Below are 10,382 nucleotides of genomic sequence, written 5' to 3' on the forward strand. Positions count from 1 at the left end.
TGGAGTTTGAAGAGGTCGCCGGCTGCATTTGGGGTGCTGAGGGGGTACACTCTTGCAGGAATCGCCAGGTGTGCATGCAGGTGGTGCACCGGGCCCATCCAGCAAGTGGGAAGAAGCCCAGCACTGATCTGTGATGGTCAACACGCCTCCTGGTCGCCCTCAGGTCAGCAGACACTCCCCCCCCTTCCCCCTCTGCTCATCCCTACCAAACACTCTCCCAATCCCCAGAGACGGTGCTGGCCCTGCTTCGGAACCCAGACTACGCGGTGTACGGTAAGGCCATGGGGCCAACGGGCGGCCTGGGATCCGTTGTTGGGTTTCAACTGTGTGCCGTGCTTTCTGGACGCCGTGCTCCTTGAGCAGCCTTCCTCCCGTCTCCCACCCTTTCCACCCGGCGCCCACCGCAATCACGCAGGCTATGGGAAGAGCGGGCGGGAGGACAGCCCCGACGCCGCCGAGAACAGGTTCAATGCCCTGTCCCTGGAAGAGCGGCGCAAGTTCGAGGCGGAGACGCTGGTCAACGTCGGCGGGCGCAAGCGCCAGTCCTCGCTGAACAGGTACCGCACCTCGTGGGGAGCTGAGGTGTCTGAGCGGTGTGCATGCTTTGGTTTGAGCTCCCTGTGTGCCTTGAACATGGCAGAGGTGATTCCCCAGTCAGTCTTCTCCTGGATTCTCAGGGCGAAATGAACCCTCATTCCCTCCAGCAACCCCTCAAGTTCCTCCCCATTCCCACTCGCCAGGCAGTCCTCGGGGCCCAACGAGCTCATCGTGGTCACCATCCTGGCCGCGGTGGCAGCCCCGCTGAAGCTGCCACGCGTGACCAGCCGCGAGGAGCTGCTGGAGGCCCTGTCCAAGCTGGGTGGGGTGAGGAGCGAGGACGTGCTGGCGGTGGAGGTGCTGTGGACGCCGGAGGAGGAGGGCGACACCTTCACGCAGGAGGACCTGTTCACCGACTACCCGCAACTGAACAACCTCTAGTGTCCTGAGCATGGGATGCGCTTGTTTTTGCCCATGGACTTTGCATATGAATTGTTGTTGAGGGGCCAGGAGATGCATGGAAGGGGTGGGATGGGTAGGTGGCCACACTCTCCTGTCGCGTCGACATGGGCGGGCGGCGCCCACTCCACAATGTCATTCAGGGGCGACCGGCGCTCGGTCCACGTCGTCAGCCCATGCCTCCTCATCGCCCTCCCCTGCCGCCGCGGTCCAGGCCCTCCCGCCCCGCACGATCACGACGGGCCTTCCCCCCGCCTCACTCCCCTCCTGCACCACGTCGTAGGCCACCTCCACGCCGTCCAGCGCGACGCGCCAGAACCCGGCCGCCTCCCCGCCCGGGGTCAAGGGTGTCAGGTCCAGGGCCTGGCTGCCCCCCGCCGCGCGGCGCGCAGGCAGGCGCACGCGCTGCGTCACGCTGCGGATGTCTCGCCCAAGTGCCTCGCACACCAACGCCAGGAAGGCGGCCGGCCCGGAGCACAGCGGCACGCGCCGCCCCGCGCGGCCCCATGCCGCCTCCAGGGCGCCGCGGGCGCCCTCCGCGAAGCGCACGCCCGCCAGCGCCAGCGGCTCGCCATCGACGCCGGTGGTGGCCGCCCCCGCCTCGCCCAGACCGCCACCTCCCCCCTCGCCCAGACCGCCACCTTCCCCCTCGCCCCTCCCCACACCCCCCGCCTCGCGCGCGACCCAGGCCGGCGCGCGCGCCCCGGGAACTGCGTCGCAGAAGGGTACATAGGGCTTGACGTCCAGCACGGGGCTGCCGTCCACGACGTCAGCGCCGCCCAGCAGCAGCGTCCGACCGGAGACGCGGAGCACGCGCGCGACGCTGAGCCCAATGGGGCAGGGGCGGTGTGGCGAGCGCGTGGCCAGCGCGCCCAGCCGGCCGCCGTCCAGGCGCGGCACCCTGATCTTGGCCCGCAGGCCGCGGTCGCTGCCGCCCCACAGCCGCTGCAGGTCTGTGTGGAGGTGTGTTTTGGGGGGGGTGGGGGATGCTTGTTGGACGGAAAAGGTGGGTGTCGGGAGGGGGGTGAGGTGGGAGGGAGGCGAGGTGGGAGTGGGGCATGGGCCTGGCGGCGGGCATGGAGCAGCACGGCAGGCCAAGCAGCTCCCTGGCGCCACCTCCCGTCCCTTGCCTCTCCCATACCCCCTCCACTCCCCCTGCCACCTCCCACCCGTGTTGCGGTGGAAGACGTACAGCACCCAGCAGTGGGTGTACTGCTCCAGGCCCTGCAGGAACTCGGGCGCAAGACCGGGCCTGAGGGTGAGGGAGGCGCGCGCCGACTCGACCAGCAGCGGCTGGCGTGGCGTGCCGTTGCGGCAGTCGAAGCAGGAGCGCAGGGTGCCGATGGCGCGGAAGGGGTAGGCCACGGCGGCGGGGTTGGCGGGCGGCGGGGGGGCCGTACCGGGCCCCGCCCCGCTGGAGGTTGTGTCCCTCAGCGCTTGCATCTCCAGGGACAGCTGGCGCAAAGCCCGCTGGGGCAGGGAGGGGTCGGGGGAAGAGAGGGGCTCGGGAGGACGTGCCGAGAGAGGGAGAGGGTGGCCGGGCGGGACCCAGATCCCGTGCTCCACCCAGCAACATCCACGCTGCAAGCGCCCGCACCTCACCTCTGCTCGGATGCGGCCCGCCCTCTCCGCACGGCGCTCATCACCCAGCTTCCTGAGCTCATTCTGCATCCGGGCAGCGGGCCGTCATTGGGTGAGCCATCTCCGCCGGTGTGAGTTGGGCGTCAGGATGCAGGGTGCAAGGACGCCGGATTTGATCACCCCTTCCAGCGCGCTCTCTACAGCGCACCTGCGCTATGTTCAGCGCCTCTTCAAATCGTTGTTTTTGTTGCTTATTTCTTATGTGAAACCTTATCACAAGGGCGCCGGCCAGCACGGTGGGGAGGAGCATCCGCGCCGCCGACCGGCGTGGTTCAACCAGCAGTGAGACCCGAAGGCACTTAATTCACGCACACCGTGCTATGCCCCTTTTATTTAAGATACAGGCGCAATTACAGAGAAGGGGAAAAGGTGTACATTATAATCACGAATGCCTCCAGTATATAGGGTGAAATCATATGTTTACTTCAGATCCTGCACGAATGCCTTCGTCATGGTCCGGCAGAAGCAGGCGCGAGGCAGCGTCAGGAGGACTGAGTTGTGACCCGGGTGTTATGCGCATGTCCGGATGTCTCTGGATACTTACAGTGCCGGCAGGGATGGGAAGGTGAACAGAAACAGGCATGCAGGGTCAGGTGGGCTGGCACGCCTGGGCCCTGGTAGAAATGGCAGTGGGCAAGGAACATGGACTGACAGCATGGCAAAGGTACCTCCACAGAGTTCCCACTACATTTCCAGTCGTAATGAGGACAAAGGTCTTCAGATCAGGGTCAAGCTGGGGCGCAGGCGACTATAATACGGCCATAATAGTCGCAGATAAGGAGGCTTGGGAACCCTTCAATACTGCAAGTACCCATAGAAGCGTAGCGGAAATCATTGGGGCAAATACCGACTGAGGGTGGGCCTGTCTCCACGCACACTGCAACGAGAGAGTCATTCTTCAAACAGATGATGGGATAGTAATTCTGCGGACAGAATCCGCTGGACAGAGTTGAGTCATCAGGGCAGGCAGCGTATGCAGGGCTGGGGCTGGGAGACGGGCTGGGGCTAGGGCTGGGGCTGGGAGATGGGCTGGGGCTGGGAGACGGGCTGGGGCTGGACTGGCTGCAGTCTGGTGCCGTCGTTCCCACGACGCTTCCTGCAGAGCCTGTCAGCTCAATGACTCCAGTCCCACAGGCAAATCCTGCTTCAGAGTTGGCGGAGCCAGGTGCCGTAGAACTGATGGCTCCCGACACCTGCGACATATTGGAAATTACCACATTAAATTAACTCACTCCTTGGTATCAGATATCTCCCTCCTAATCCCAATCAAAGACCCTCGACTCACCACCCCTCCTGCAGATGTCTGGGTCGAGGATCCCTCGGCACCGGCCGCGATCTCCCCAGGCAACGCACTGGTGGCCTCGGCGGTCCAGGCTGAAGTGGCTATGCCCTGGGGTCCAGTCGTGGTTCCCGTAAGGCTTGCCGTAGCACGTGCTGGAGTGTTCCCGGCAGCGCTCCCCTACACAGGCATGAAAGACTGACGGACGATGAGTCGAAGGAGCGCTGTGCAACAATCATCGTCCTCTCATTCCACGGAACTCCAAGCAGAGCACCTGCTACTCGGCACTCCAGTTGACCCTATATATTTGACGGCTCGTGCATCAGTGATCTGAATCTTGTCCATTGTCCACGCACCTTTCCACTGGCTGCGCCGGTCACCGTGGATCCAGTCTTGCTGGAGGATGCGGTCATGCTGGCGCTGGATGCAGCGCCGACTCCCGAGGCCGACGACGAGACCGAGCCGGAGGATGCATAGTCACGAGTCTCGGACGATACGATGCCAGACACCCCGCCATCTGAGCTACCGGACACCGCAGCGGAACCCAAGAGCTTCCTGCAAATTCGGTCCAGGAAGGGCTGTCTGAGCTCGCTGCATATGACGAGAACAGTGGGCGGGGTTGAGGTGGTGAACCCATGGATTAGAAGTGAAACCGTAGTGAACTTCTCGAGGCCGTTGAGGAGCCCCATCAATGGATTTTATCAGTGTTGTAATGTTCTTTGGTGTTGTCTGGAGGAACTCGCCTGCGACCAGGGCCATTCTGCAGGCTGAGCGACTGTATAGATGTCGAGCAGACGAGGAGGACAAGTACCCCTAGACTGTGGACGACAGCCATTGGACCTTGCAGAGCCGAGTCACACCTAGGAAGGTCTCACAATGTGCTTTGTGATGTCTCACGAGGCTCGGCGCAATTATGCAGATGCGTGTCTCGCTCTGTACGACGGCGGAAGGCAGCGCGGAATCTCGAGCCATGTCACATGGGCTGGACCGAGTCGTGTCATGAGCCCGTAATTATCCGGTCGCTTCACTCCGACGTCAGTCGTTTCTCACCTTGCGGCTTGTTCAAGTATGAGAAAAGCTTTGGCTGTGTATGACCATTTTTTCTGTCACAGTGAATTTTAACGCGGGCCTTGTAGACCTCATCCTTGCGGGAATCGGCGAGGCCCAGAACGCGGAGAAGAGCAAGCGACCCCGCGAGCAGAGCGCCTCCGAGAGCGACTACGCCCGCGACGGCGATTAAATCACTCTGGAAGGGGTACAAGTGTCCTACGGCGATCAATTCATAATAATAAGCTGTGTTGTTTGCCTTCGCTTCTCGAATCGCGCAAACAATTCGCTGTGCTTCTCCAACAAACAAAACTTTCTGGATCACCAGCATTAGGGTGCTCAAACGTTCGATTAGCAGCGCTCATTGTGGTGAATATCTACTTTAAAATACCCAGCATCAACAAATGACCACTTTATTTCCCAGATTTGTCCATGCTAGGTATCAACTCAGCATGACTTTGGAGGACACAGTGTATGCGGCTCGACACCTCCTTCAACTTCTTCCATAAGCTATGGTGCGAATGAGCGATAGCTGGGTAGAATCTGATTGAGCGCGGTGAAATTTGCGTATAGAGATTTGTCAATAGATGTCCTTGTAGGATTATAGAGCAGGCAAGGATGGGACTATGGACAAGCCTTAGGGCCCATGCAGGATCAGGCGGGTTGGGTGCTCCTACATCCTGGCGTGGGTGGCTACCGGAAAGCATCGGAAAGCACAGCAAAGGCGTGACAGGAGCTTGTGTGACGGTTGCAGTCTCAAGAAAACGCAGGTGTCAGAGCTTGGCTTCAAGCTGAGGTGCAATGGACGACGTACACATTGTAAGCCAAGCACACCACAAGAGTTGGATATCCTGGTACCATGCAGACACCCTGAGAAGGGTTAGTAGATGCACCGAGGCAATATCCGACCGAGGGTGGACCTGCCTCCACACACACTCCAAAGGGGGACCCATCCTTTAAACAGATAGCGGGGTAGAGACCCACTGTACAGGATCCGCTGGAGGGGATTACGTCTTCGGGGCAGATATTATTTCCAGGGCTGGGGCTGGGAGACGGGCTGGGGCTAGGGCTGGGGCTGGGAGATGGGCTGGGGCTGGACTGGCTGCAGTCTGGTGCCGTCGTTCCCACGACGCTTCCTGCAGAGCCTGTCAGCTCAATGACTCCAGTCCCACAGGCAAATCCTGCTTCAGAGTTGGCGGAGCCAGGTGCCGTAGAACTGATGGCTCCCGACACCTGCGACATATTGGAAATTACCACATTAAATTAACTCACTCCTTGGTATCAGATATCTCCCTCCTAATCCCAATCAAAGACCCTCGACTCACCACCCCTCCTGCAGATGTCTGGGTCGAGGATCCCTCGGCACCGGCCGCGATCTCCCCAGGCGACGCACTGGTGGCCTCGGCGGTCCAGGCTGAAGTGGCTATGCCCTGGGGCCCAGTCGTGGTTCCCGTAAGGCTTGCCGTAGCACGTGCTGGAGTGTTCCCGGCAGCGCTCCCCTACACAGGCATGAAAGACTGACGGACGATCAGTCGAAGGAGCGCTGTGCAACAATCATCGTCCTCTCATTCCACGGGACTCCAAGCAGAGCACCTGCTACTCGGCACTCCAGTTGACCCTATATATTTGACGGCTCGTGCATCAGTGATCTGAACCTTGTCCATTGTCCACGCACCTTTACACTGGCTGCGCCGGTCACCGTGGATCCAGTCTTGCTGGAGGATGCGGTCATGCTGGCACTGGATGCAGCGCCGACTCCCGAGGCCGACGACGAGACCGAGCCGGAGGATGCGTAGTCACGCGCCTCGGACAATACGATGCCAGTGACCATGCCATCTGAGCTACCGGACACCGAAGCGGAACCAAGAAGTTTCCTGCAGGAATGAAACGTGCAAAAAAGGCTCTCAGAGTATGTCGTCGGCGGCTACCATGTGCGGGAGAATGTTCCAAATCTCCAAATTCGGGAGGAGGGCGCATCTCCCCAGGCCTCGCAGGGGGGCCGAATCATTACAAATATAACGCACGCCCTACAACCCCCCCATCAAAGCGGCGTACCTATGATCGAGGTTGTACTGGATGCCATGTACAGACACGGCGCCGGCAAGGAGAAGGATTGTACCCCAAAACCAAGAGGTCCTCATACTGTCGCAAGACGGCATTAAAATGCTAACAATTGCTTGTAGTGGGCTCGGGGGAGGGACTGGTGAATGTCGAACCTTGGTACCTGCGGCATGTCTTACGTTGCATGACAAGGGGTATCAACAACGCAATCCGGGAGGGGAGTGCATGGGATGAACCAACTGGTGCTGCGGGTTCATCTGAGGGTTGATTGCGACCTAGAATGCAAGAATCTGAGCATGTTACTGCATTGGAAGCTGGTGTATGACACATCGATATCGGTAGATTACTTGTAAGCTGGCTGAAAGGGCATGGGATGTCGAGAAGAGCTCGCCCCAGTCCGTGCACTACAGGACGCAAGGCTGACGCAGTCTGAGAGGCCGACCGTCATCACTCAGCTCCAGACTGCACTATAACCTGGTCTGTAAAGGAGCTTTTGTTTGAGGTGTTAACAGCTTGGTGTCCTGATGGCAAACATAAACCCTAAACTGCTGAAGTAACTCGATATTCTCGCACATTCCCGACATGCCCTTTGTTCCCACCCAAGGTCACACCGACGTCTCAGATATCATTACGAAGACATATGAATGTGTACATGGAGTGGAAGGACATGCTTAATGGCCCTTGAAGGTCACCCTTCGTCCTTGACTGGCAGCCTTAGGTTGGCAACTCATTCGAGAGCTTGCAAGTGTGTTTGACAGTTGCAAGGACATCGAGTTTTCAAAAGCAATAGAACATAATTAGCAACTCACTTCTTGAAGTTTCCATCAAGCCACCTCTCTTACCATCTTGACTCGTGCGTGTTGGGAAGAATTGCAACGAGACGTTGCGTCTCGTGTACAGTGGACCCTGGGGCCGCAGGCCTCTACCCTGGCTAGGTGTACATGCATGCCTCCAGTGCCCTGCTGCAGCACCTTACCTTCGCCATTCCAAAGACTGGTTATTGACGGACCAGGTTGGGGCTGCATTCCGGTTCTGAGAGAACATCCAGGGCAGAGAGCCTCGTACGCCACCTCGGCCCACCCTCCGCTTCTGGTACGAGAATCCCTTGTGCTGAGGCGCAGACATATGCTCCATGGTGGTGGGTCACTTGCCCACACCGGTCTTCGCGCAAGACACCGGATCCCGCTTCTTACAGTATGATTCTTCTTCCTTCAACGGATCGCTTGCTGCGTTGACGGCTAGTCGGACTCTGGAAGGGTCGATACTGTGTCATGTGCTGGGGTGGGGCCTGAGCCATCTGGGGAAAGATCACGGGGCCGAATTCGACAGAAGAGGCAGAGTCCGCACCTTGCTCCCACTGTTGCCTGGAGTATAGTTGCTCTGCAGATCCGGTGCCTTCGTAGACGAGACGTTAAGCCTCGGCCCGTTCTCTCCGTTGCGGAGTGCCGGAAACCCCGGTGAAGAAGTGTAAACGTCCCAGCTGATCGCGGTGCAGGACGACGCCGCAGACCCAACCTTCACGCGAAAAACCTTCCTATGCAGTAGTCACAGGCCGGATTCCGTTCGCTGACGGCATGCATGCGCCCTCTCCCCATCTCAGTGCCACCCTTCCACGAGCAAGCCCCGCCTTGCCTCGCCCCTCCATCATCCAGCTTCAGCGGAGCCCTCACAGCCAGCGGCACGAAATCTATTGCAGGGCAGTCACAGGGTCTCGCACTTGCCTCAAGGAATGGGCGCCGGTCGTCGAGGCCCTCAGGGACGGCACCCAGACGGTAGGGTGCGCCTGGTGCCCCAGTGGAGGACGCATCGCTTTTCTCAGTTCAGACAGAGTCAGGGTCTAAACCCACTCCCCGTCAAACCAACTCAGATCCTGCTCCGCAAGGGTGGACTGCGCGAACCCGTGTTCCGTCCGGCAGACAGCTCCTTCCTGCTGTTCCCCACCGCCTTCCACACCGAGGACGACCTCCTCCGGCCCCACGCCAAGGAGCGCTACAGAGCGGTGAGGCACGTGGCGGACGGGGCAGAAGGGCATGTCCCCTGGACAGCAACTCAGGGTGGCCGTGCCTTGGGGGGGCCTGTGGCGGCGGCGGTGACGGACACCTCCCCCGGTGGCTGCGGCCTCCGGCTCCCTCCCCCTTCCCCGCAGCCCCCGCCCCTCGACCAAGCGCAGGCCCTGGCATACGACCCTCGCAGCGCCCGCCACCTGGAGCTGGCCACGGGTGCGGTGCTGACGGGGGCCTGGACCACCGCGGACCCCGCCGTCCTGCAGCTGCTGGCCGACTTCCACATCTGGGCGCCGCGCTTCCTGGATGCCCGGCTGAGGTGGCGGCCGCGCCAGCCCATCACCGTCCTGGAGCTGCGCGCCTTCCGGTGAGCAGTGCAGAGCCCCTGCAGCATGGGTGTCGGGCGGTGAGCAGGCGCGACGCCGCCTGCCCGGGCCAGGCGTGTGCCGAGCGCGCCAACCCACACCCTCCGCCCCGCTCCGCCCAGGCTGGCCACCCCCGCCCGCCTGTCCACCGCCGGCCCCGACGTCTTCGGCTGCTTCTCCTGGCTGCGCGACGCGCCCGGCGCGCCCCAGGGCTGGCTCCCCTCCAGCACCCCCGCCCTGGACGACGTGGCCTTTGCGGCGCGGCAGCTGCGCTGCCGCCGCCTCCTGTCGGCGCTCGCGGCCGACGAAATCTGCGGGGACCTGGTGCAGCCAGGGACGCTGGGCGCGCTGTAAAGCGGACGGGGCAGCACGAGCGCAAAGGTTACAGTCGAGGGAAGGGAGTCTGGTGAACGATGTCGAGTGACCTGGGGGGTTGGGGGGGCAGCCAGGGTGGTGCGGGGGGTATCGGGTGGGTGGCCTCAGGGAGAGCACGCGGTTTGGGCGAGGGCCCCCCCATGGCGGGCCCGGTCTGTGGAGTCGGGTCGGAGGTCGACGGCACAGAGCGGCCAACCCCGCGGCAAGAAGGGGAGCGCACGCCGCGCCGCCCAGCGCCGCCTCCACCCGCGCCGCCTCGCGGCGAGCGGTGCCGCCCCCGCTCCCCGTCACAGCGTGCCGGGCTTCTGCGCGTTGATGATCTTCATGATCTCCTCGCACTCCATCTGCTGGCGGGGGCAGGCCCAGGCCCGCCCCGCGCTGTTGGAGTCGGGGTGGTACAGGCGCAGCGCGGTGCGGTACCGCTCGCGCAGGCCGGCGCCACGCGCCTCGGGTACGCCAAAGCGCGTGAGCAGCTCCTCGAAGCGCCGCCCCGCGGCCGCCGCCTGGTGCTTGGCGCGGAAGAAGGCGCGCCAGTCGCCCTCCGGCGCCTCCGGCCCGGGCCGGGGGAGGGAGGGGGGCGGGGGCGCCCCGCCGTGCCCGCTTCGTATAACTTCG

At 61.9% G+C, this 10,382-nt stretch overlaps 3 protein-coding genes across 3 annotated transcripts in view; 2 read left to right on the forward strand and 1 right to left on the reverse strand.

Annotated features, from left to right (window-relative positions):
* The window catches only part of F751_2565 (hypothetical protein), a gene marked incomplete at both ends in the record, with an annotated part of 2,922 nt that extends 1,944 nt beyond the window's left edge, over positions 1-978 (forward strand). The window contains 3 exons of the mRNA XM_011400317.1: positions 229-273; positions 416-557; positions 741-978. Coding sequence (XP_011398619.1) covers positions 229-273; positions 416-557; positions 741-978 — 425 coding nt within the window. The remainder of the gene's footprint in view (positions 1-228; positions 274-415; positions 558-740) is intronic.
* A 153-nt stretch (positions 979-1,131) lies between these two features.
* Positions 1,132-2,667, reverse strand: F751_2566 (Nef-associated protein 1; the record flags this gene model as incomplete). The annotated part of the gene is made up of 4 exons (XM_011400318.1): positions 1,132-1,359; positions 1,726-1,949; positions 2,166-2,289; positions 2,599-2,667. 4 exons carry the CDS (start codon positions 2,665-2,667, stop codon positions 1,132-1,134), a joined length of 645 nt encoding a protein of 214 aa, XP_011398620.1.
* A 6,086-nt stretch (positions 2,668-8,753) lies between these two features.
* On the forward strand, positions 8,754-9,746 carry F751_2567 (hypothetical protein; the record flags this gene model as incomplete). Its single annotated transcript, XM_011400319.1, has 4 exons — positions 8,754-8,801; positions 8,892-9,023; positions 9,195-9,394; positions 9,515-9,746. The coding sequence occupies 4 exons, from the start codon at positions 8,754-8,756 to the stop codon at positions 9,744-9,746; spliced, it is 612 nt and encodes a 203-aa protein (XP_011398621.1).
* Positions 9,747-10,382: the final 636 nt, after the last annotated feature.

This window comes from Auxenochlorella protothecoides (assembly GCF_000733215.1).
Source record: "Auxenochlorella protothecoides strain 0710 unplaced genomic scaffold scaffold24, whole genome shotgun sequence".
In the NCBI taxonomy this organism is placed as follows: Eukaryota; Viridiplantae; Chlorophyta; class Trebouxiophyceae; order Chlorellales; family Chlorellaceae; genus Auxenochlorella; species Auxenochlorella protothecoides.